Genomic DNA, 26,675 nt, shown 5'->3' with positions numbered 1-26,675 from the left:
CAAATTATTCTATAGACCCGGATCTAAAATACACAATTTACATATTAAATGTTCATAATTTATATACTGAATGTTCACAAATTACATATTGAATATTTATACAATTTAAATTGTGAACATTCAATATGTAAATTATAAACATTCAGTATATATGTAAATTGTGACGGGTCCACCTTACAAGGTGAACCCGGGTCCATGGTATAACTATTGATATTTATTTAGAACAAATACCAATTTTGGTCACACGACTATTAGCAAAATGACAATTTTGGTCCACATGTTTAATTTCTACCAATTTTGGTCCCACGACTATTATTTTAGTACCAATTTTTATTCACGACTATTGTTTTAGTGCCAAAATTTATCGTGTCGGTCACCCATTTGTTTAAAACGTGCAAAAATCTAAAACTGTTAAGGGTAATTTCGTCCTTTTCAACTTAATATCCCAATTTGAGCATGAATAAATGGATTTAAGTCCTAAAATCGATCAAAATTTATATTTTTCCTCCTCATTTTACCTTAATTTGAGGAGGAGAACTGTGAATTGTGATCGATCTTAGGGCTTAAATCTCTTTATTCATGCTCAAATTGGGATATTGAGTTGAAAATGACGAAAATACCTTTAAAAATTTTAGATTTCGGTACGTTTTAAACGGATGGGTGACCCGCGCGATGAATTTTGGCACTAAAACAGTTATCGTGGAACCAAAATTGGTACTAAAACAATAGTCGTAGGACCAAAATTGGTAGAAATTAAACATGTGGATCAAAATTGTCATTTTGCTAATAGTCGTGAGACCAAAATGGCAAAATTGGTATTTGCTCTATATTTATATAGCAATGCTATAAGAGTATGGATATGATGGTACACTAGGTAGACCGGTTGGACCGATCAACCAAAAAAATAATTAGACCAAGAAAGCCCATGAAGGTACTCAATACGAAGGAACTTAAAAGTTTAATAGGGTTGGACTTACTATTCATAATGTAATAAGGATTTAGCTTAATATTCACAATGTAATAAGGTTTGGACTTCCTAAGGCAGTCTAGTAGTTTTATTTCTTCTAGGGCTCTTAGCCCACTTATATAAATAGACCCCCATACAAGAGAAGAGGGAACAATTAACTATCAATAATACAAAATACTTATTCTCTCATATACTCGCTATAGTCATAAAACCAATATTGACGCTGTATATGGAGATTTGATACGAAAAGTTTAAGTTTGTTCCCTAGAACCCAAATACAAGTCCAAAACCCTAGAACATGGTTGTTATGGAATATATATTTAATATATGAAATCACTATAGATTTGGCAGTCTTAGAGATTTAGGTAGGTAGGCATATGGAAACTTGTTTCCTATTCGTAGTCTTCGAGTACCTATTTATAAGACTTTGTATTCTCTTTTTAATAAGACAATATAAGACAACATATTCAGAAAGCTCTAGAGACCCGCGTAATCATGTGATCAGCTATCAAGCCAAGGTGCAGGTTGTCAGCGCGGATGACCCGTTAATCTGTCGGGCGTTCGTGCATATGTTAACTAGCCAGGCACAAAGGTGGTTCGCTGTCCTGCCATCGCAATCGATCAACTGCTTTGAACAATTGGCAGAGGCGTTCTTGACGCACTACACGGGCAGCATGAAGCCTAAGAAGAAGTTCTTTGACTTAGCATGGGTACGCCAGGATGAGGGAGAGAGCCTGCGGAGCTACTTGGCTAGATGGTAGAAAGAGGTCCAAGCGGTCGAAGGAGGATGGGATGATCAGATAACATTGGCCTTTTTTATAGAATTCCTACACCTAGACGGACAGTATGACAAGATGCGTGATGAGAACCCTCGAACATATGCTGAAGTCATTCAAAGATCTAATCAGCTTGCTGACACTAAGGAGGCGGCCAAGCAGAAGAAAAAGCAGACTGGGGTGGCACTAAAGTGATCCGGACCAGAGGACTCTAAGAGTGGTCGGCCGGAGGGTATTACCGCAAGTCGGGTGACCACAAGATGAGTGCATGATAGGTTGAGGCCGAGTGGTTACCGTCCGCCTACGCAACCCATTTAGAAGTATGAAAGCAACTACTACCTCCGCCACCCGTCCGACCAGGGGACAATCCGCAAATTCTGCACACAGCTCCATATTACCGATACCATCGAAACAATTTACACTCGACAGAGGACTGCGAGGTTTTAAAGGTTGAGCTTGAGAAGCTCATTCAGTGTGGGCGATCAGGCAATCAGTAGCGTCGTCTAGGCCCGCCATGGCACCGTGATAATACCCCTCGACCGACTGATAGGGCAATCGATAAGGGCTAAGTATAACCATTTGTTTAGTTGGCTATAAGAAATATTTGAGGAATAAAATTTGAATTCTATGGGAAATGAGGAAGATTTCATATTCCATTTGATATATTCCAGCATTTGGTTGGTTGGAGAATACAAGGATTTTTTTGTATTATTTATAGGAAAGTTCACTATCGCTATCCGTAAAGTATGCTTTAGATGAAATCTATTTTGTGACTATAGCTGGCAAATGACCTCATAGCTAACTCAGACGAAGAAGACCAATAGACAACTCTCACGAGAAGTCAAACTTGAAAGAATACAAGTATTTCATAAAAACAATTTTAAAAAAAATGTGAAGATATCTAGAAAATTAATAATAAATAAATAAATTCCTCATAATTTAAGAATTGAGGACAGAATTCTCCCACGAAACTTCACAACTTTAATAAAACTTATGTGAGACTGTTTTGCGGATCCTTATCCGTGATAGGTTGGGTGAAATGAACATGTAATACTTATACTGAAAAATGTAATACAAATCAGGAATAAAATATTTATTACTTATAAGGAAAAATGTAATACTTTTGACGAAAAATATACGGAGTAATACTTTAACATTATGATTTAAAAGTATTACATTTTTTTTTCATAAGTAACAAATACTTATAAGCATTACTTATAAGAGAATTGAAAGTGTATTTGAGAAAAAATATAATACTTTTACATTTGATTTAAAAGTATTTTTTTTTCATCAAAAGTACTCAATATTGCACATTCCCTTATAAGTAACAAAAACTTTATTCCTTATTAGTATTACATTTTTCAGAAATAAGGTAGCAAGTTACCATCCATTTCATCAGGTAACTTGCTTATGTGGATGGTGAGTTGGCATTTTAAAATAATTTTTAATAATAAACTATTAAAATAAAAAATTAAAATAATTAAAAATAATAATAATAAAATACACCTACGGCCACCCCCCCCCCCTCCTCCTCCATTAATAATACCCTTGTCACCTTGATAGGAAACATGCGAATGAATCAAATTTAATTAATTTATTTATTTATTTATTGATATTATTGTTATTATTATTATTTACAAAAAGCCAACTTCTTTCCCAAAACAACTTTTGCTTTGTGATTTTAGATGAAGATTTCAATTGTTTTGTGAAAGAAGTTGACTATCCGTAAATAATAATAATAATAATAATAATAATAATAATAATTAAATTTGATTCATTCGCAGATTTCCTAACAAGGTGACAAGGGTATTAATGTATTATTAAGGGGGAAGGCAATGGCCTCCGGTTTTTTTAATTATTATTTTTTAAAATTTTTTAATAATTTATTATTAAAAATTATTTTAAAATGTCAACTCACCGTCCACGTAAGCAAGTAACATAAAATGGATGGTAACTTGCTATCAGATAAAATTGTATACATTTAGAGTGTTCAATGACCTAATTACATTTTTTTTTTTTTGGTTCAGTGGCGTAATTACACTTTCAGGTTACGTTCAGTGACCAATTTAAACCTTATTTTCTATGGATTAAGGCCCATCAACTAGAGTTGGCAATTCGTATAAACAGATTTGATCATGAGTTTACACGATAACAATACGAACATAATAAAACTAAACAAGAACACGACCTATTAAGGTTAACATGTTAGAATTATAAACATGAATATGAACACAATATTTAAACGAGTTAATATGATAGTCACGTTTAGTTAACACAAGTTTCGAGTCCACACAACACGATATAACGCAATAACCCACGTAGAACCCATTAAACATGTTAATATAATTTTCTTTTTAAAAAATCTTTGTTATTAAATCAACAAAATAGTAAAGATATTTAATTCGTAGCATATCATAATATTCATAAAATGTTTTTAAAATAAAATTCAAAACTCATAATTAATGCTAATATTAATAAATTAAACAAATTCTTAACAAGTTATGCAGGTTGACCCATTAAAACACAAATCTTAAAAGTCAACCCGTTAATGGCTCAAGGCACATTAAAAGTAAACACTGACTTGTTTATTTTCATGTCCGATTTCGTATTGTGTCACAAATTACCAGGTCTAGAAACTAAGTTGTAGCAAATTACCTATCTAACCTCTCTACAACAAGAAGACATGCGCAGACATAGCATTCATTTTGGCAATGAGAGAATTAAAGCAAACGCAATCTAAGGTATTTGGAAAAGTAACCATTGCCACGATACTCCAATCATATTGCAAGTCACTAATTAGCACTAAATAAAAGCAGCAAATTTTTATATTTAGTTCATGAAAACTGCATGCCCCTGTAAACAGATAACATTAGTTCAAAATTTAACCATGTTGCAAATTGCAATTTTACCGAATCAAATGCTGTGATGTACCAAGTACATGATAGCCGTTGTTCCATGGAGTTAAATTTTACCGAATCAAATGCTGTGATGTACCAAGTACATGATAGCCGTTGTTCCATGGAGTTACTAACAGTGATCAAAATTGGTTCAACCCTTCAGCATCTATAAGCAAGCAAAACATATGATGATGGCAATCGAGCAGTGAGCTTACTGGGTTCATGTGTCTAACTCAAAGAAGTCAGATGGCAATTGTTCCCGCTTTAATTGAAATAACGAACACTATATGATGATAGCTGGTGGAACTGCAGATGGAATCATGAATTATCTATTAAAGAGTTTAACTGTTTTCGGAATTTGGATATTTTGCTTGCTTCCACTGCCATGACCAAACCAGTCATCCGGTAATCTTTGAGCTGCAATAAGAGAAGATGGATCAAATTAAAGGGGAATTACATTATGCATGATCAGATTTACAAGTTTTTAAGCAATAACCAGTGGCACATACATTAGAAAATGAAAAATTCATGTCTAGTCTACTAATCTTTTGCACCGAATTTAAAGATTTGAAACACTTGCCTCATCAGTTCTGACTGGCTGAGAGTGCATAGGGAAAGTGAAGGACCAAGAGCTTAGCTGGAATTTACTTTAAAAGTCAGTGAGCTCCTGATTCAAATGTGAAAAATAACAAAACAAGAACACCAGTATTGTACCTCATGAAGTATTTCTTCCTCAGGCTTAACATATATTATAGCTTCATCACCGCTTTTACTTGGTAAAGTTTTTTTGTCTGCATTTTTATGCTGCATAAAAATTAAGAAAATACTATTATCAATGCAAGAGTACAAGGCTATCAATCACATGAAAACAAGTTGGACAGATCAGAAAACAATTGAGCATACCTTGTAAATTTTACTGACCACTAGATAAAACTTGAAGCAAAAAGATTTTCGAAGCTCTTCTGTGGGCTACAAGAAATGGAACTCACAGTCTAATTAACTTATTAAAGAAAAAGAAACAATCATAGACAACTCAAATCCTAATAATTTTACCATCTAACCTCATCTTCTGTAGCCCATGAGATTTCATCAAAGAGGCCGTCATAAAGGGGAGGCAAAAGCTGTGGAGGAAGATTTACTACGCGTTGGGAGACTAACAATCCAACGTCATTGGATTGCTCTTCAAGCAGCGAGCTCAAGTTAGCTTGTACATTATTATCTTGGCATGCACTGAGCAGGAATTTCTTGAGCTCCATTATGCACTTACTGTTCTACAGTACAAAAGCCCTTAATTGACATGAGCAAGTAATCCCTGGACTAGAGATTAATTAATACCTAATTTCTCTCATTGCCAGTTACTAAGCACTTAGAAAGTATAATCACATACTAATGTGCAAGCTGAGTGGCTTATCGAGTTATTGACTGATTTTTTCTTTTAGGTACATTGACTTCCGCAATAATTTGTTTATGTTTATTGTATACGATGAATAAAGAAATAGGATAACAAATAGGGATGGCAATGGGTCGGGTGTGGGTCGGGGAGGGCTACATCCATCACCCGACCCACCTTTTATTTTCTCCACCCACCCCCACCCCCACCCCCAACCCGCATCGGGTGGACTTTTTTAGAATCCATCCCCACCCCCACCGGGTGCGGGTGCCCACTACGGGTACCCACCACTTATCAATTTATTATTTTTTTTTCAAAAAATAATACGGAGTATCAAAATTACTTAGACATAATTAAACAATAAAATTCATTAGTAATACTAAAACATAAAATGATAGAAATATTATAATATAATAACTAAATTGTTAATTTAAAAAAATAAATTTAGTAGTTTAGATATAAAAATACTAAAAAGTTACCAAAATTATTGATACTTTTATAATTAACTATATACTAGTACTACTTATTTTACTATTATATATATATGTATACACACATGGTGGGTCGGGTGGGGTGCTAGGCGGGTTTTGTACATAAAACCCGAATCCAACCCGACCCACCGCGGGTTTACATTTTTAAGATCCACCCCCGACCCACCACCCACTATCACCCAAAAAAACCCGATCCATGCGGGGTGGATTCGGGTGATTATCCGCGGGGCGGATTGAAATTGCCATCCCTAATAACAAAAGTATGTTGCTTGCCTTATATCTTCCCAAGTTAAGAGCACTGATAACAGAGTAAATTCCTTCATCTTCGTCATTCGCTATCTTAACAACAGTCCCTACTGTGGGTTGTCCCAAGATTAAGTCCACAAAACCACTCAAATCCCACTGTTTATTATTAAGGTACGTCTGCAGGAGAACCTTCACTCCATGGAAGTCATCAGGCTTGGGATCAAAGAACTCAAAGTCAGCTTGGAGAGTGCCCTTCAATTAAAAAGAATGTATTAACCCATAGATAAATAATACGGAGTAACAAATAATAGCAAGAATCCTGTCTATTCTTACTTCAAACTCATCATCAGAAGAATCAGAATGCTGATTTTTGCCTCCTTGGGTGTGATTTAGAACCCCATTACCTGGAAGCACAAATTCAAGCAGTGCAAGTTTGAGAGTCACACCAGAAAACATGAAAGTTTACTGTTTTAACAATTTACTAAAATGCTGCACCTGATGAGCTGGGAAAATTTTTTTCCTGTAGTCCATTGTAAATCTTGCGCTTGACCTTGTTATATGAGGCAAGTTGGGCTATAGATCGAGCAAATGGAGAGAAACCAAAAGGTTTATATCTTAACAATCGACGATGCCTTGTGAGTTTATGAGGCATTATATTGATTATTGATCTAGTATACCTGAACAAAAGCACCAGATTAAGAATATGTCATTCCATGTAAACTGACAAAGGGAGTTGAGAATGTACTTAGAATAATTACAGCTATTTGCAAGGCAAAGTAGACATTAAAACTCAAGAGAAAAGGTCACTAATGTGCAACATGGATGCTACAAAAACAAAGATATGAAGGGGACCCTTGACAAAGAAACAGTAAAACATGATGGAATAAAGGGAATGCATACAATGTTGCCACAGAGCATAGGGCACATTGGTACTTCTCAGGGATCTAGCAAAATAAATTAAAGAGTTTTGAAAAAAAAAGGTTTAAATCTGACACGTGCACAGAGTCAAACCCGACTAGTAGAGGTTAAAGTTATGTCAACACGTGTGCACATGCATACACACATGGATATCCATATCTGATCTACATTACTATATTTGCTGGAGGATTTTCTCCATTTTCCATCTCCAGTTTTCCAAAACTTTCTAAGTTTTGGTTTTCTATTGGAAAACTAGAAAATATTCAAATTAAATCTTTAACATAGGAGTCAATTCTCCAACCTTGCAATTTGATTCAATTTATATATATATATAACAGTTATTTAAAATTTAATTATTTTATTTCATATTATATTAAAGTATAAATGTCAATTATAAGTGACAATAATATCGATGATGTGGACATAATACCCAAGTTAAGGTGTATATACCAAGCCAAACTCTTTTGAGCTTAGCTCAAGCTCATTGAGGCTCACAGCTTATCAAGCTTGTGAGCTTGCAGAGTTAAGTAGGGTGGCAATGGAGCAGGATGACATCCCCATCCCCACAAGGGAAAAGAAATCTTTCTCCATGCCATCCCCACAGAGAAATTTTGGGGACAGGGATTGCAATCCGAACAACACAAAATCAGAATCAAGAAAAACACATGTTTGATCAAACACAGATTAAAAATAAAAAAAGAATTAATTAAGCATTGGAATAGGAAGAGTAATCAACAAAGAATCAAGAACAGATTTTTCCCTCAATTGAAAACCATCAGAAAACAAGAATCAACAAATAAATACATAAACCCATACAGCACTTCTAACATAAAACTTTAATCAAACCTCACCTTAGTAAAAGTGTAAAACAAGTCATAACCTTAGAATAGTACTAAACAGACTAACAGGAAACTTTAATCAAACCTCACCTTACTAACCCCGCCCCTCCCCCGACGAGAAACGAAAGAAATTTCCCATCCCCATTCCTCTCTTTTTTGTCCACATCCCCCTAGAACTACTGAGTACTACTGCTACAGCTTTTGTTGTTATCCTATTTTATTTTATTTCATTCCCTTTACTTTATTACACTGAAGAAATACATGCAACCACATGCAGCAATATTCACATTCCTCCTAAACTCTAAAATTAGTCATCACTCACAGTCCTATGAGTGTGATTGCTTCATCATCCTTTCAAGCATATAATACATATAAACTATTATGTGTATGAACCATAAAAAGTGATTTGAGCTCAAACTCGGGTTAATCAATAAGATATCAAGCCAAGCTTGAGCGGCACAGCCAAACTCAGCAATTGTGGTTCAAGCTCAAATACTCCATTAATCGAAGCACCATTTTGCAACATCTCTTCAACCAAAATGCAGACTTGAAGAATTTCATTTAACAAGGTATCCAATTACACACCTTTGAAACTGCTCAAGATATAATGATATCTATTATCAGAACCCAGTAAAAGATTTTAGGGTTGCTTAGGTGCTTAATATATGAATATTGGCCCTCCAAATTCTTGAGATATTTATAGCATGGAATTTAGTACCTTGCTGCCGGAGTATTGGACGGTGAAGCGAGGTTGACGGCGACTCTGGCGGACGCCGGACGGAGGAATTAGGAGAGTCAGATTAGGGGGAAAATTTTTGGGAAAATAGAATTATGTTGGATCTGGGCTGCTATTCTGCTAGGTTTTTTTATATATTCTCATGCTTAATACCTTTTTAAAAATATATATATTTACTTTTGATTTTTTTGGTCTCATAGATTTTTTATAAATTGTTATAGCAATGAACACCGATACAAAAATTTTGTACCTTTTAAGTGAAGCAAAAAGAGCCAACGTCTTCATTGGAATTAGGGCTGTGCAGAACCCGACCAAACCGAACAACCCGACCAACCCGACGACCGCTTATTCGTCATCCGTGGAGAACCGAACCCGAACTAGGTAAACCAATCCGATGTGCGAGGCTGTGCGGGTAAATGAATTTGGTTTGGGTGGCATTAGTGCCACCCGAACTCGTCCGAATATCCGATGTAGCCCTAGGGTTTGCATTCAGCACATATATACGACGTCGTATGATCCTAGTATATATATTGCGAAGATTCCAGATCTGCTCATTTGCGCAGTCACACCTCTTCAGTCTTGACCTAGAGAATTCTCTCGTTCTCTCGACCTCTCTCAATCTCTCTTCTCTGAGTTCTCTCTTTGTCCTTTGAGAGTTGAAACTCTTCTCTGTCTCAGATTACTGTCTCCTCTCTCGTAGTCTCGTTGTCTCTTCTACGGTTCTACCTTTCTCAGTTGTAAGTTCTAAGAGAGTTAGAGAATCAGAGACTTGTAAGTCTCTGGTGGAAGCCCTAGTCCGGTAGTCCCTGAATCGGTGAGACGCAGAGACGGACAGACGGTGACCTATGGACTCGGGAGGGTTGCAGTTTGCTTGCTAGGAATCGAAGGCCCTATGTTCTCGGGGGATTATTGCTGAGAAACAAGGTAACGCCTAAACCCTAATTTATTTTTTCGTTATTCTCTGATTCTGTGTCCTGTGTTGTGACTCCTGTGAATCTGTGATAGTGTTGTGACCCTAATTTCAAGCTCTTTGTTTTAGGGTTTTGATATTGATATACTCTGATTTTGTGAAATTATTCGCCTAATTTCTAGTATGGTCGAAGCCCGAAGCCCTATCCCCTATTCCCCTAAGTGTTTTGAATAAATGATGAGCATTATATTTTTTTTAAAGTAAGACTGTGTTCTTATTGTGCTTGAAATCTTGAATGTCTGATTAATGATTATGGATTTCTTTGTGTTATTGTGCTTACTGAAAGTCTGAAATCCATTTAATATCTTGGATGCCTAAATGTCTGTTTTGGTGGAAGTCATAGTCCCTAACTGGGATTAGTGGGATGTGAAATCCATATAAATGATGAGCATTATATTTTTTTAAAGTAAGACTGTGTTCTTACTGTGCTTGAAATCTTGAATGCCTGATTTCTTTGTGTTATTGTGCTTACTGAAAGTCTGAAATCCATTTAAAATCTTGAATGCCTGAATGTCTGTTTTGGTGGAAGCCATAGCCCCTAACTGGGATTAGTAGGATGTGAAATCCATATAAATGATGAGCATCAAAAAGTATTTGCATACTTTGCTTGAATGCCTGATTATGTATTTCTTTGTGTTTTGTAAATTGTAACTTGCAAGTGTGAAACTGTGCAAGTTGCCAAGTTTATGGATAGATGACTCTTAAATTGCTTGTGGTCTTGTGGAATCTGCAATTCTGCATTTCTGCATACATGATGAAATGTGCAATTTCTGAACTATGTTTTTTTTTGAAAGGTAAACGTAGCTACTCCATTAATTCATAACATAAAACGTTTACATCAACGATCAATGAAATGGTAAACCATTCCTTACAGTCAGACATAGAAACAACTTTTCTAACTATGCTATAGAAAACTTGAATCGCAGACTGTTTCATAACTAGGAAGCTATGTTCCTTCAGAGAGCTTAAAGCTTCATCAAAGATCTGGGTCTTTGTCATCATTCTTTTTTGCTCGTTGCCCAAGATAAGATTAACACTTGCCGAAACCAAACTAAACGATTTCTGCTAATGAAAATGAAAAGCTCGTGAAAGCAACGAGAGGAAAAATGCTCGTGAAAGTAACGAGAGGAAAACACAATAATAAAAAAATAGAAAGTGGGTAAAGTCAAAATAGGGTTGGGAGTTCAAGACTACCAACACAAAGGGAGAAAAAACATAAGAGGAAGATATGTGGCGGTGGTCGGAGGCGGACGGAGCTGCGATGGTGATTGGGGCGGAAGAAGAGCGAGAGCAAACGTAGAAGGTGATCAAAATCGCCGGCTCAAAGCTCCATTAGAGCTCCGGCCGGAGGCCGGCAGTGGAAGCCGAAGTTGAGCAGTAGAGAAAGGAGTTTGGTTTTAGAGAGAGTAGGGAGGCCGAGTTCTAAACTATGTTTAATTGTTTTTTAATGATGAAATGCCCTAGATTTTGAATTGAGATCCCTAATACTTTCCTACTATATGTTATAGATGGAAAGTGTTGGTGGGTCTGGAAGTCAACCTCCCTCTCAAAGTGTGGAACATGATATGGGAGTAGAAATTGTAGAGAAAGATACATCTCAGCAGCCTTTGCCTCCATCTGTTCCTAAAAAAAGAAAAGAGGTTGAAACCAGATCTCCTGTTTGGGATCACTTTGAAAAAATCAAGAACAAAGATAACATTGTTGTCTCAGCAATGTGCATATACTGTAAAAAGTCTTACAAATCTGAGACCAAAAGACATGGGACTTCTTCTTTGAGAAATCACATTATGAGTTGCCTAAAAAATCCTCACTCTAAGGATACTAGGCAATCTCTACTCACATTCTCTCCTGCCCCTAGTTCTGGTCTAACTAAGTCTGAAGGTGTAGAAGGGGTTTTAGGAACCTGAGTTTTTTATCAAGAGTTGATTAGGAGAGCTCTTTGTGAAATGATTATTGTTGATGAGCTACCTTTTAGGTTTGTGGAGGGTCAAGGTTTTAGGAAATTTATTCTTGTTTGTTGTCTTATGTTCAAAATTCCTTCTAGATGGACAGTAAGTAGGGATATTCTGAAAATTTATTCTTATGGAAGGGTTAATTTGAAGAATTTCTTTAGGACTAGCTGCCAAAGGGTTAGTATCACTACTGATACTTGGACTTCTGTACAAAGAATCAACTACATGTGCATAACTACACATTTCATAGATAATGAGTGGAAGCTACAAAAAAAAAAAAAAATCCTTTGTCCCTATTTCTTCACATAAGGGGGAATACATAGCTAAGGCACTGGAAAGTTGCCTACTAGACTGGGGGTTGAAGTCAGTTTTTTCTGTCACGGTTGATAATGCTTCTAGCAATGATACTGCCATAGGATTTTTAAAAAAGAAAATGACGTATTGGGGTTCTACTGCAGTCAGGTGTAAGTATTTGCATATGCGATGCATTGCTCACATCCTTAATCTGGTTGTGCAAGATGGATTAAAGGAATCTGATGATTCTGTTAAGAAAGTAAGGGACTGTGTTAGGTATATGAGAAACTCTCCTGCTAGGCTCCAAAAATTTAGAGAGCTTGCTGACTTAATTGGGGTGGAAGCCAAAAATTCTTTGGTTCTTGATGTACCTACAAGGTGGAATTCCACATATTTGATGCTGCATACTGCTTTGCTGTATCAAAAGGTTTTTGAAGTGTATGAAGATCATGACCCTTCCTTCAAATCTGATTTGGGTGGGAATGTTCCTAATTTCTTGGATTGGGATGCAGTAGAAGGGTTGGTGAAAATTCTGAAATCATTTTATGAAATGACTGTTAGGATATCTGGTTCTTTGTATGTAACTTCTAATACATTCTTCTCTGAAGTGTCTGATTTATCTTGCATACTTACTAGTCTGGTGGGAGCTGAATCTGATTCTGTTAAACTAATGGGGATGAATATGAGGGCCAAGTTTGATAAATACTGGGTGATCCAAACAAGATGAATTTTCTGATTTTTTTATGGAAATATAATGGATCCTAGGGACAAAATTGAATATATGCCATATCAGTTTAATCAATTATATGGTGATGAAGTTGGTAAGTCCTTGTTTGAGAATGTTATGAAAGACTTGAAGGAGTTGTATGTTGATTATGTGACAAGTTTCTCAGTCCAGTCTGATCTTATTCCTGTAGAACAGTATGTTCCCCCTACTGTTTTGTCTGATCCAGTTTCTGTTGGGAGACCCCAATCTTTGTTAAAATCCCAGTTAAAAAAAAACAAAGATTGGAGAGTGGAGAATTAGGCAGAAAGAAAACTGAGTTAGAAGTTTATTTGAGTGAGGCAATTATAGAAGAGGATGGTGAATTTGACCTCTTGAAATGGTGGAAGGTTAATGCTGGAAGGTTCCCTGTGCTTTCTAAAATGGCTAGGGATATACTTGTTGTTCCCATTTCTACAGTTGCATCAGAATCAACATTTAGTACAAGTGGGAGGGTTCTTGATGCATTTAGGAGTTCTCTTACTCCTAAAATTGTGGAGGCACTTATATGTGCACAAGACTGGCTTAGGTTGCACAATCAGCCTCTTTCGATTGAAGAAAACATTGATGAGGTTGAGAAATTTGAAAAAGATAATTATTCTTTTAAGTTTTAACTTTAATTATAAGTTTGTTTATTTTTTAGTTTAAAGTCTAATGTTGTTTATTTTTTTTATTTTTTTTCTTTGTGTGCAGAGTTCTGCACTGGAGTTGGTACTGGAGTTGGTTCTTCCCTACCTACAATACCAATAAATTAATTTGTAATTCTCTGAAACTATTTCATATCTTTATTTGTTTACTGTTTTACTGTTTTCTGCTTATGTTTGTGAGTTGTGCCTTGTGCTGTTTAAAACTAAATTATGTATGTTTGAGTGCTTGACTGCTTGACTGCCTGAGCATGGAACCATGGTGGCTGTGGCTCTACATAATGATGAGTTGAGTTGATGGCTCCCTGGCTGGAAAGTTTGCTGCCTCAGTGGCTAATAACTGCCCCAGGTTTGAGGAATCACACTATCCACTGACCACTGGAAATTGGAATACTGGACTGGATCAGTATGGTTGTAAGTATAATTGTATAAGGATGTTGTCTGGTATATCTCTCTGACTCTCTTCTCTGTTTTTTTTAAATGTTTAATAAGTAATAACTGCCTAGTGCAATGATGATGCTTCCACCATACTCTGAAATCTGGGATTTGTTGGATTGGGTTTGGTATGTTGCCATGAACTGTGGTCAATCCATAGGTCATTGGCAATTTGCCCTCAATCCTTACATGATATGAAAAATAAGCAATCTGAGCACACTTTGTCTCAATCTTAACTTTCTATTATTACTAATAACAATATACTTATTATATTGTATATACTATATATTTTGGCAAGTTTACTTCATTTTTAAGTTTTCATCTTTTCTAACTTTGAATATAATTAGGAAGAGGATTAGGATTTAGGCAACTATTGGAGCTAATGGAGGATTGGAGGCTGGACTGCTGGAGGCCTGGAGCTGTGGTTTAATTGTTCTTTTGTAAAATGTAACTTGAATTCAGTGAATCATGCATTCTGACAGTTGTAATTTGAATTGTATTTTGGTGTAATTAAGTTTTTAAGATGTAATTTTTGTGAATGATTTAGATTTTAGACTCTTAGACACTTAAGAGAGTTAGAATCTTAGTCTCTTAGACATTTCAGATGTAATTTTTGGTGTATTTTAGACGTTTGGTACTTTGGTTGTTTGGAGTTTGGACTAAAACTCTAAAAGTAATTTAGTTTTTGCATTATTTTTTTTCTAACAACCCGATTAATCCGACGGAAAGTCGGATGTCGAACGGAGATCAAAATCTCCAAAATCGACGGTTTTCATACTTTTTTTAAACGGTTTGGGGTTACAAATCCAAAACCGATATCCGATCGGTTGAACCCTCCGACCACCCGAACCGTCTGAACCCGGCCGCTGCACAACCCTAATTGGGATTGACCTCTCACTTAGAAGGGTCACAGCTATGCCGCTTGACCACAAAATCTTTGGCAAATTTTAGACAATTTAATTATTGATCGGTTGGTCAAATGGCAATAATTTTTGTTCCTTCCTATAATCCTACTCAACGGTGATCCACTTTGTGCAATAGGGGACTATCAAACTAAGAATTACAAATTAGTAGCAGAAGAATGTTGAATTAATTAATAAGTTAATTCCATATTTGGTTCTAGATTTATAGATAACAGTTCATTTTTAATTTTTTTTTTCAGAATATCTCCCTTTGATCTTAGTATTATTATGGCATGATCTTTTTTGTCTCCGACCAACAAAATCATTTAAATGTCGTTAAACACAAGGACTTTTTTTAATACAAAGCGGGTTGACCCGCTATATTTTTATTTTAAAAAAAAAAATTATGATTGAAGACCTGAATGGCCTTATATTTTACGATGTTTCAATTTTTTTTTAATGAAGGTCCGAAAATACCACAATAATACTATGACCAAATGAGGTTGTTATGGAAAAAATAATCAAAAGTGAATCGTCACATATAAATCTAGGATAAAAATAAAATTAATTTATTAATTAATTAAGAGTATTTGGTAAAATTAGTTACATAAATATAAAAAGACGAAAAAAAATGCAATATGGCTCAAATGCAATGTACGTTAAGGATTTTTTTTTTATAAGGCAATATGAAATATAATTAAGGGCTTGCAAATGTTCAAAATCTTGTACACTCAAAGCAATAACATAATTGTAAACCAAAAAAAAAAAAAAAAAAAGCAATAACATAATTGTGCTTGTTATGGTTTTTCTTAGCAATAATTTTTTTTATTTTTGATCAATTTGTGTTGGTTGACCATCAATTGATCAAGTAAAAAAAAAAAAAAAAAAAAAACCATGTGTGTGTATATATATCAAATTGTGTGATTTGTATCAAATTAATATAGTGCATTGATACCCGGTTAGTGTTAAATTTTTAAAGTTTAGACTAATATTTCTAAGAATTGAAATTACAGTAATTAAACTCGGTTAAAAATAATTGACCGAAAATTTTGGTTTTCGGTCGGTTCAGTTATGAGTATTTAGTCGGTTATTTTGGTCGGTTATACGAAGGATAAATTTTTTTCGGTTATTAACCGAAAACCAACCGATGCTCACCTCTAGCGAACATTACTAAACGAACACAAACGAGCTTATTCACGATCTCTTAGCAAACGAGCTTACCACTGTTCCGACTATGTTCGTTTATTAACTGAGCTCTATGGAACGTTAGCGGTGTGTGAGGTGACCGTGCTCATTATCCCAAATAGAGCGTGGAGCGCTAGCGGTATGTAGTATCGTGGCTCGTAGAGGTGTTAGGGTAAGTTGGGATACATGACAAGGTTGAAGGTTGTACGTGCAGTGGGACATGTGTTGGCTTTGGGCAAGCAAAACTTCTTCTGGTAGATCATATGTGCTCTAAGGGGAGAAAGACAATAATGAAACAAAAAATAAAACAATTGACAAACTGGTCGATGGCTTTCTTCTCCAGCGAAGTAGAAGGCTTCTCCTTTGCTGGAGAAGCCAGCGACCAAACTGGTCGCTAAGGAAAAGCCAGCGACATCGCCAGCTTCTCCTTCGTCGGAGACAAAAAAAAATAAATAATAAATAAAAATATTTAATGCAAGTGGGAATTGCGTTTTTCGAAAAACGCAACTCCCACTTGCGTTTGTGTTTGACCGGTTCTGACAAAGAACGCATGCGAGAAGAAGAAGCTCGCCGGAGAAGAAGAAAGAAGCGTGAAATGACTAAAATACCCTCATTATTTTAGGGTTTTGGACTTTCCGGCGACATTTGGCCGCCAATTTGGTCAGAGTGACCAAAATTGATAAAAATTGAATAGTCCTGGTATGCAATTAACAATTTTAAAAGTCGTGGATTAAAATTAACAAGACCCCTATAGTCAGTAGACCAAAATGACAACTTTCTCTAAAATCAAATACCAAGTCTCACAAGTAATCATGAGCTAAAAATAATACATGTTGAAATAAATACTGACATGAGACAGATGTAACATATAAATGCATTTAACTTATTCTAGATAACTTCTGAGTGACATGTAAGAAGTCTATTTTCTTACAGTTGTTACTCTAGTAAAAATTAAAGATTGTAAGAATTGGACACATGCACACCTATCAGCTCACATGCAAAGAGATAAGTCCACTCTTTCTCATATTTCACAAGACAAGAGAAATTAAATGTCAAATAATAGTCAACAAAGATTTTCTACAATACCTCCACTTATGCATGTGAACACTCAAAACTAAACACAAAAAGAATGGTAAATACATACCATGTATCATCTAAAGATTATAATTACACAATACACGTAAATATGCAATTCGAAATAGGTTAAAAACACAATTATGCAAAGTTTTCACAATTAATCATGTACGTACGTAAACTAAAACACAAATTACAAATTAATCATAAAACTTATCATAACCAACTAGGCTAATAATACTTTGTTGTACATATTTGTATGGTTTATATATTTATATAAATCATTTTTAAACATTATATATTTTGATAATTACATACGTCATACTCCATGATTATATATTTGTATGATTTATAATCATGTAACTTATTTATTGGTAGACATTTAAGGAACAAGCCTGATATATATAACATAACATATAAATAATAAATAATAAATACATACATACATACATACATACATACATACATACATATAGAGAGAGAGAGAGAGAGATGGTCCGACTCCCATGAAAATCTGTTCCTAGGTGAGAACTCTGGTCTAATCTAGTATGTCCATTTTTCTTGTGACAAAAAGGTGGAATCGCCTATCCAAGGCACCCACACACCTCACCCGACAGTTTTGTGGAGGAGTGACTCAACTAACCAATAGAGACCCTACACTGCAACTGGTGAGACTCGATCATTGGTCTCTTGTGACAAATTTCTGCGACCAATTGAACTACCCATGCAGATGTTTGTCTATTTTTCTCCATCCACGGTTATTTTAGGATGGGAAATCATCCATATTAGGTCCAAGGATATATTTGTTCACAAAAATAAACCTTTAACGACCAAATTAATACAAAATCCACACATTCATATTCTTGCTCCATCAACTCCTCGCCATTATGAATTGTGAATCAAAAGTTTCAAAGTATCATCTCCTTATCTTTGACCTCCGATTTAGGGCTCAGTCATACTAGCACATAATGCACAATAAATGATTGTCCTTACTTTGAACCAATACATTACGGATCTGGATATTGTTAAATGAATCTGTAGTAGAGTTAAAATGATACTTTAATGTTGGTATAATGAATCTATTGTATGTATAAAATAAAACTAAATAGCAGAGAGCTCATACGATATGTATATTGTCAAATGAGCTTGTAATAGAATTAAAATAATACTTTAGTTTTGTTATAATGAACCTATTGTAGGTATAAAATAAAACTGAATAGCAGAGCTCATACAGATATGTATATTGTCAAATGAACTTGTAGTGAAATTAAAATTATACTTTAGTATTGCTATAATGAACTTAGTGTGTAAAAAAAATGAAGATGATAATGAACCTAGTGTGTAAAAAAATGAAGATGATAATGAACCTAGTGTGTAAAAAAAATGAAGATGATATGAATAGTAGTACTGTCAAATGAACATGAAATTAGTGTGTGAAAAAATGAAACTAAAAAACATAATTCATACAACGATTACGAACTAGGAAATATTGTAACATATTTTTTTTCTAAAATTAAAATCAAATGATATCATTTTTCTTCATAGTCCACGCTGCTACATGGACCATAATCCACAATAAAATTTGCCGAATAAAATCTATTGGACCATCGAGTGAGCTCAATAAAATTCAATAAAGGTAGGTTGTTAAGTAGGCCAATAAAAACCTACAATTAGGATGGTTTATTAGAATAGTCAAGAAAACCCAATGATATCAATTGTCAGGTATCGTCAGCGACAAATTATTGTCTAGACCATAGTCCACTGTCTGGATCATAAATATAAGGTATATTTTTAATATACTAAAAGTACATTATTTATGTACTAAATGTACATTATTTGATAGTATATAAAATAATGTATTTTCAGTACCCAAATAATATACTTTCAAATAATATTCTTTACATACGAAGATAATGTATTTTTAGTATATTAAAAATGTATTTTTTATTTATGTTCCACATAGTTGTGTGGACCATGGTCCATGTAATAATGAGTGATCGTCAGCCTATAAAGTTTATCGTATTTTTTTTATTGAGTCAATCATGAAAACCCACAAGTTTTATTTTAATTAGGTGAATCTAAAAAATTTAACAAAAGTAAATTCATGAATGAGATGTATTAGTTGAAATTGGTTAAGTACTTAAGTGTGATCATCATTTGTTGAGAAAGGAAGAAATTAATGGATGTTCAAATTTTAAGCAAAGAGTTCTTATATAGTGAACTAAACACTTAAGTGTGATCATCATTTGTTGAGAAAGGAAGAAATTAATGGATGTTCAAATTTTAAGCAAAGAGTTCTTATATAGTGAACTAAACGCCAAGGACCTTATGGTCCGGTGGCATCAAACCCTTTCCTTTATACGGGAGGTGGATTGACTCTTGTGCTTCAATAGGTTGAGAAAGTAGTTATGAACAGATACTTACTACGGAGTATTATGCAATTTACTATTCTACGCATTAAACCAAAATTTTTCCGCTTATTTCTTTAAAAAATTCCTTACAACTTTCAAGCTTCAGTTGCCTTTAGTAGAACTATTAGTATTTTTTTAATATAAAAATTATACTCATTAATATTAAATTAAATATTGCAGAAATTAAATTATGAATAGGTTGAATCAAATCTAAGATATGCAGAGATCCCAGGCAAAACAGGATGGATTACATATTTAATCACTATATAGTATCTACATAGATGCATCAAATTAAACAAGGGCACCAACATCAAGCATGCTTCAACGCAGGGTTCAGCAGAGAAGAATACAGAAATGGAAAAGTTTTAAGTTGTAGGTTACACATGAAGAGCATTAATCACCATCCCTACTGCTTTGCAAACCACACATAATGAAAAAAAAAAAAAAATCAGATTTCAGAAATTACAACTTTAAACAAAAGCCACTTTGATCTTACATAGTCAACAAGACAATAAGAAACTACAGTTATGTGTCTCTTCAAAATTGCTTTTTCAGGGAGAGGAAGAGAGGAGAGAGTGTTGGGGCTGGGGAGAGGAGCAGGTGGAGGTGGAGGTGGGTGGTAAAAGTTAAATCCCAGAGTTGAATATGAAAAATTGATATCAGCCACAAATGGTTCAAATTTTCCCAGACTTTTCATGGTAAATAACTTTGCATGCATTTCACATCATCATGGTACAAGAGGCTTGCTATCCCAGGTCTCCCTTGCTTCAATTAAGGAAGGACAGTATCTTTTGGCTAGGACTTCAACTTGTTCTGAAAAGGGTTTGCTCCCATGGTTCCCTATGTGAAGAACCATTTGCCTCCATCGCTTAAGACATATCTCTCCGGACCTATGTTCCACAAGATTATCCCAGTCCACATTTTCTTTGCAGGTTTCATCCAAGTTATAAAGTGCACCAATTAGGCGATAATCATCAGAATCAGACCATAGACCTTCAGCTACCATAGGTGATGTTAACTGCTTGTACCACTTCAGACAACAATTTGGACCATTACGTGTGGACAATTTATCACTAATTGCTGTCCAACAGATGTTATCCCGTAGCATTCCGTGCTTGGATTTCTTCTCTTCAGTGACCCTCACTTGCAGATCAGTGTTGACTAAATCAAATAAGTTCTGGTACTCATCCTGAGACCAATGTCCTGTCTTCATCTTAGGTAATTTTATCCTGCGCCATGTATCCTTCACATGAAACCTGTGTCTGCCAAGTTCCTCAGCAAGTGATTTCCACTCATTCCCATGTAATTTCACGTGCTGCAGTACCAAAGCTTTTTCTTCTTCAGTCCATTTAGGGTTTTCAGCTCTTCGAAATATTATTTGAGCACGATAATAGACTGCAATGTGAGGCCTATTTGGTATGGCAGCTCCTATTTCCTTCCAACAGTTTTTTACTTCAGGGTGAGATCTACTATTTAAAACCATATTCAAACCTTCCTCACCCAAATGATGTACCTCTATGTACTTATAAATGGCTTCTTTAATTTTCTCATCTTCTATTTTAGTGAACCGCTTACCTCGAATCAACTCCACTTCTTCATTTTCATCATTCCCACTCTCAGGAACATTAGACTCGGGAAATACCTCCAACTCATTGGAAAATCTCACTTTCTTCTTGCTATTTTTCAGTTTTGGATCTTTAGAACTATCTTTGACCTGGTTCTGGCTATTATTATCATTTCCCACCCCACTAGCTTGTGTTTCATTTACACTAAAATCTGCAATGCCATCAGTACATGCAAGACCTATAGCCAGATCTTGGTCATCCTCCCCCTTTTTCTTCTTGTTCTTTTTCTTCTTCCTTTTAACCTTCTCCACTTCACCCTCAGTGCAACCATCAGAGATTTTTCCTGCCTTCTTTTTGTGTTTCTTTTTGCTTTCATGTATCTCAGTTGCAGTTGAACTTACATAACCTCCATTGTCTACAGAAACATCATTTGCAGTATCTTGGGACACAGCATGTAACTCATTGTTATTGCTTTCAACCTCTCTTTTCCTTTTCCTCTTTTTTGCTTTCTCAACAGTAATCCCATTAGTATCCTCCATAAGTGCTCCCCCTTTTTTATCTCCAGCACTTTTCTTCTTTTTCTTCATCCTTTCAACACCTTCATTATCACTCTTCTTTTTCATCAAATTTTCTTCCTCGAAGCTTTTATCTCCCTCAACTCCCACATCCTTCACAATATGACCAGGATTGGCAGCTAACATATCATTGTTTCTCTCTTTCCTTTTCTTAGACTTCCTAGCCACCACTTCATCCTCTGCAGCCATGACCATACCAGTAGCTTATTATTACCAACTTCCACTAGTAGCAACTGCAAAAATGAGAAAGATGTCGGAGAGTAAGTAACCAATTACAATAGTGGTGTAAATATTTGTACACTTGGTCGGTTACATAAATGACCAAAAAACCATAGAAATTTTTTACCTCCAGACACAAACCGAAGGAAATGACTTAACCGACCGACCTCAGTTCCCGAAAAAATGAATAAAATTACAAAAATACATTATTCAAAAATTAATAGTTAAAAATTCAATACATGCAAAACTACGTAATTCAAAATTGTCCTGGCTCACTTCCAAATTGTCTAAACACAAGAAATTAATAGTCTAAAGACAATACAAAGCAATTCTCCAAATTGCCAGTGTCAAATTAATAGTCTAAACACAATAGTGCAATACAAATACAGCAACACACACTGTCCACACTCCAAATTCATTTTCATACTATTATACAATATTCCTAATCCCTACATAGTAAAGAAATTGAATTATTGTCATTGAACAAACTTAATGAAGTTTAAAAAATCAAGATGAGTAGAATGTGTAGGTAATAACTTGGGCTACTTATGCAGAGTCCATGAGAAAAAAGCCAGGTTCTTTGCTAGGGATGGCCATGGGGCGGGGAATATTCTGTCCCCGGGTTCAGGGGAAATATTTTCCCCATCCTTGCATCCATTGGGAATCACCATCCCCACAAAACTTCCAATGGGGATGGGGATTCATCACTAATTAGGGGTGGGCGTTTCGGGATTTGGTTCGATTTTTTTCGGTTTCAGTATTTCGGTATTAAAAAATGATACCATTCAGTTTAACATTAAAGTTTGGTTCGGTTTCAGTTCGGAATTAGTTCGGTTTAAGATCACCAATTTTCAACATTTCCTAATTTTCCAAACACACTACCAAACAATACATAGCAAGAAATGGAATACTTTGATGCAAGCTAATATTTCATAATGAAATCATAGCAAAAATTCAAAATGGTGATATCTCAAATTACAATAATGGCAACAGAAATTAGAAAGAGTTCATCAAACAATTTAAAAGATGTGAATTAATCTGTGCATTAGAGAGATTCCCATCTGACAAATCATCATTCTCTTTGGAGTGCTGATGTCCCTGTCTGTTCATCTTCATATGCACAAATTACATTCACCAGAAATGCAAACAACATTCAAAAATACTGCAGAGAAAAGCTTCATAATCAACAGAACAAATCATGTTTTAAACACTAACTGGGATACAGGAGAACAACAAGAATACAATTCCACAATAAAGGCCAAGAACATACTATCAGGGATTAGGGATTAGGTCTGTGCTCTTTTGTGTTTTGTATTGGGTTATTGTATTGATTGGGCCAAAACATAAAATTATTTAATTTGTGTTTGTGTTTTCAAATTTGCACCAGGTGAAATGGTCACATTGCAGGACAATGTTTCCATTGTATTTGGTATAACTCTAAAACTTTTAAATTTATACATGATACAAAATAATTCAAGTGTCAATCAATTTCAATATTACTTAGTGGTAGGGGTGAGCAAATGGTTGACAGACCGAATAACAAACTGGAATTGTTGAACGCCATGACCAACTGACCGAAATGTTATAACCAAACCGAAATAACCAACCGGTTTCAGTCAGTTACCAAATAACCGAAAATTGACCAATTATAATTGATTAATGGTTAACACCCTGCTTATAATTAACGTATAACAATACAAGTATACAAACACAATGTTTAATTAAATCTATGCAACACACTGGACAGCGAACACTGGCATATAAAATTACAGACTTGCAATATAAATTAAACAAATTAAAAAAAAAATTCTCTATAGACTTACAGACTTAGTACTTAGTAGTTACAGTATAATATTATAAACAGTATAAAATTAAAAATAAAAAATAAAAATTACCTGACTGGGCGATTGGCTGAGGGCTGAGGGTTGAGGCAGCCTCAGGGAGGTCGTCGGCCGAGAGCGTGAGGGGAGACAGGGAGAGCCGGAGAGGAGCGACTGAGCGAGGCCTGAGACGGAGAGCAGTGGAGTGGATTAGTGGAATCGCCGAGAACAGAGAAATCGTGGTCTCACCGTCTCAGGTCGACGAGAAGCAGAAGCCGAGAACGGGGCCTCAGGTGTGTGCGGCTCCCCCGCTGTGCCTCTGTGGTCTGTGGACTTTGGAGTGGAATCGTGGAGATTGGAGAAGCCGTCGAGTATTCTAGGTCTCAAGCCGAGAAGGAGAGACCGAGAGAGTGAGGGTGAGTCGGTGAGAGTCTGGTCTCTACCTCTGTGGCAGACTGCGACACTGTTATTTTGTCAAGGTTAGGGTTAGGGAATTAGAAACAAATATTGGGAGGTTGGGGCAAAGTATTCTGTGGACCCTGCAAGGTGGATTATGTCCAAAATTCAAAATTTATTTACTGAGTGTTTATAATTTATAGCAATAGCCAAGGACCTTGTGCTCCAATGGCATCAAACCCTTTTTTATACGGGAGGTGGTGGGTTCGAGTCTCAGTGGAGTCAATACTGACTGGGATACTAGCGATATCTACTATACTAATAAGAGCCAAAGAGAGAAAGGTCTTAGGTTCGAACCTCATCTCAATCAAATTTGACATAATTAAGTTTCTCACTATATTTTACTCTTATCAAATTAAATAAATTAGTAGCTACAACAAAAAATGATACATATGTATTTTTTTAATTTAGAATTATGTGTCTACAATACCTTTATTTGAAAAAATTATTCATTATCAAAAAAATAAATTAAATAAGAGAAATAATTTCATTAGTTATATTGTCTTTATTTTATCTCATGCAAAGATTCTTTACATTCAAGTTTATCAATTGATATTCATTACATTGTCCATTATTTTATTTTTACAATATCTTGTAATTAAATATTAAAGTTATAGTACAAAATAATGTTATATATTTAGTTACCAAGTATTTTATTAATACTATGAAATTTTTTTTAAATAATTTGAAGCTAATTATATTAACTACTTGGGGATTGGTTGACAATGAGAGTACTCAAATAATAACCCAACAAATTGAAGCGGAATCACTCTATTTTACTTTTATTGAATTAAATAAATTAGTAGTTACACCAAAAAATGATACATATGTATTTCTTTAATACCATGAAAAAAATAAAAAAGAATAGTTTGAAACCAATCATATTAACTACTTGGGGGATTTGTTGACAATGAAAGTACTCAAATAACCCATTACCCAGCAAATTGAAGCGAGAAACTATCTTTTAATATCTTTAGAATACATAATATTTTAAATTTTCAAATTTTTATTAATTTATTTAATCTTATTTCTTAAACTAGGGATTTCTTTATCCACAATAACTCATTCAACAATAATGGTTGAACCAAATGAACTCCAAGCAGAACACCTAAAGGAAAATCCATAGCTCCTATATCATAATCTCATTGCATGACGTTGTAATCTATGCTACCAACAATAACAGAATTGCAAATAACACACTACCAACAAAAAGGAAGAGAACAAATAGTAAAGATGAAGACAATGACAATGTTACTCAAAAGAGAATTAAGAACACTTCGAAAAATTCAAATTAAAAGTAGTATTTATTTAGACTATCATTTTTAGACCAAATATTTATACTATCGATTTTACAAGGTTGCAAACATTTATTTTAGTAATAATTATAATGGATTTTCTATATTATCTTGGATTCATATACTTTGAGTTAGATATTTAAATAAAAAAATTCGACATTCAATTACTCATGTATAAACTTCTCCTATATAATCTTGCATTGATATACTTTCAAATATTTATTTAAATATAAACATTGGGCATTAACCCATTCGTGCAATGCGCGTATAAAACTAGTAAATATAAAATACACCTAAGTTGTGGTATTATTTAGAAAACAGCAATTAAGCCATTGAATTTAAATAACACTCAAATAAGTCATCGAACTCGAAAAAAGAAAGCAATTAAACCACTGAAATCGAAGAAAAAAAATTAACATTTTTAACATGTTAACTCCATGTTAAAGTACAAATAAACCACTAAATTATCTAATAAACATCAATTAAGCCATCGAATTCAAATAACTACCAAATAAGTCACTTTTTTTTAATTTTTCTTGTCCTACATTTATAGATGACAGTCTACTTTTAGTCATTTTTATCCGAATATTCTTTTCTTTTATGAGTTATGGCCAAGCATTTATTTAATCAAATGAAAAAAAAAGTAAAAACATATATATTAAAAGTCCCCGGCAAACTAATTCACCTAGGGGCGAATTAATTTTTTTATTTTTTACTTTTTTTCTTTTTATTTATTTGATTAAATAAATGTTTGGCCATAACTCATAAAATTTTTTTTTAAAAATTAATGATCTAATGATAAAAACGACTAAAAGTTGATTGTCACCTATAAATCTAGGGCTAAAAATGGAATTA

At 34.6% G+C, this 26,675-nt stretch overlaps 3 protein-coding genes and 1 non-coding gene across 4 annotated transcripts; 1 reads left to right on the top strand and 3 right to left on the bottom strand.

Annotated features, from left to right (window-relative positions):
- Positions 1-4,523: 4,523 nt before the first annotated feature.
- Positions 4,524-9,354, bottom strand: LOC116032835 (protein BCCIP homolog). The gene is made up of 9 exons (XM_031275558.1): positions 9,243-9,354; positions 7,263-7,444; positions 7,101-7,171; positions 6,795-7,019; positions 5,702-5,911; positions 5,544-5,609; positions 5,355-5,444; positions 5,221-5,277; positions 4,524-5,057 (listed from the first exon to the last, which is right to left on the bottom strand). The coding sequence occupies exons 2-9, from the start codon at positions 7,417-7,419 to the stop codon at positions 4,959-4,961; spliced, it is 975 nt and encodes a 324-aa protein (XP_031131418.1). The 5' UTR covers positions 7,420-7,444; positions 9,243-9,354; the 3' UTR covers positions 4,524-4,958.
- A 3,261-nt stretch (positions 9,355-12,615) lies between these two features.
- Positions 12,616-14,748, top strand: LOC116033227 (zinc finger BED domain-containing protein RICESLEEPER 2-like). Its single transcript, XM_031275983.1, has 6 exons — positions 12,616-13,185; positions 13,270-13,397; positions 13,484-13,811; positions 13,933-13,950; positions 14,201-14,327; positions 14,666-14,748. The coding sequence occupies exons 1-6, from the start codon at positions 12,616-12,618 to the stop codon at positions 14,746-14,748; spliced, it is 1,254 nt and encodes a 417-aa protein (XP_031131843.1).
- Positions 14,749-20,181: 5,433 nt separating this feature from the next.
- On the bottom strand, positions 20,182-24,556 carry LOC116032585 (cyclin-D-binding Myb-like transcription factor 1). Its single transcript, XM_031275224.1, has 2 exons — positions 24,145-24,556; positions 20,182-22,263 (listed from the first exon to the last, which is right to left on the bottom strand). Exon 2 carries the CDS (start codon positions 22,223-22,225, stop codon positions 20,618-20,620), a length of 1,608 nt encoding a protein of 535 aa, XP_031131084.1. The 5' UTR covers positions 22,226-22,263; positions 24,145-24,556; the 3' UTR covers positions 20,182-20,617.
- LOC116033748 lies at positions 23,289-23,372 on the bottom strand. Its single transcript, XR_004100920.1, has one exon. It is a non-coding gene; the product is annotated as a small nucleolar RNA R44/J54/Z268 family (small nucleolar RNA).
- Positions 24,557-26,675: the final 2,119 nt, after the last annotated feature.

This window comes from Ipomoea triloba, chromosome 10, assembly GCF_003576645.1.
Source record: "Ipomoea triloba cultivar NCNSP0323 chromosome 10, ASM357664v1".
Classification (NCBI taxonomy): Eukaryota; Viridiplantae; Streptophyta; class Magnoliopsida; order Solanales; family Convolvulaceae; genus Ipomoea; species Ipomoea triloba.
This window is presented reverse-complemented; position numbering and strand designations above follow the sequence as displayed.

Coding starts and splice junctions, on each gene's coding strand:
- LOC116032835 (XM_031275558.1), bottom strand. CDS start 7,419: ATGCCTCATAAACTCACAAGGCATCGTCGATTGTTAAGATATAAACCT. Junction 5,445..5,543: donor TGGTCAGTAAAATTTACAAG/GTATGCTCAATT, acceptor ATTTTTATGCAG/CATAAAAATGCAGACAAAAA. Junction 5,278..5,354: donor AGGAAGAAATACTTCATGAG/GTACAATACTGG, acceptor AGTAAATTCCAG/CTAAGCTCTTGGTCCTTCAC.
- LOC116033227 (XM_031275983.1), top strand. CDS start 12,616: ATGACGTATTGGGGTTCTACTGCAGTCAGGTGTAAGTATTTGCATATG. Junction 13,186..13,269: donor CCAAGTTTGATAAATACTGG/GTGATCCAAACA, acceptor ATGCCATATCAG/TTTAATCAATTATATGGTGA. Junction 13,398..13,483: donor GATCTTATTCCTGTAGAACA/GTATGTTCCCCC, acceptor AAAAAAACAAAG/ATTGGAGAGTGGAGAATTAG.
- LOC116032585 (XM_031275224.1), bottom strand. CDS start 22,225: ATGGTCATGGCTGCAGAGGATGAAGTGGTGGCTAGGAAGTCTAAGAAA.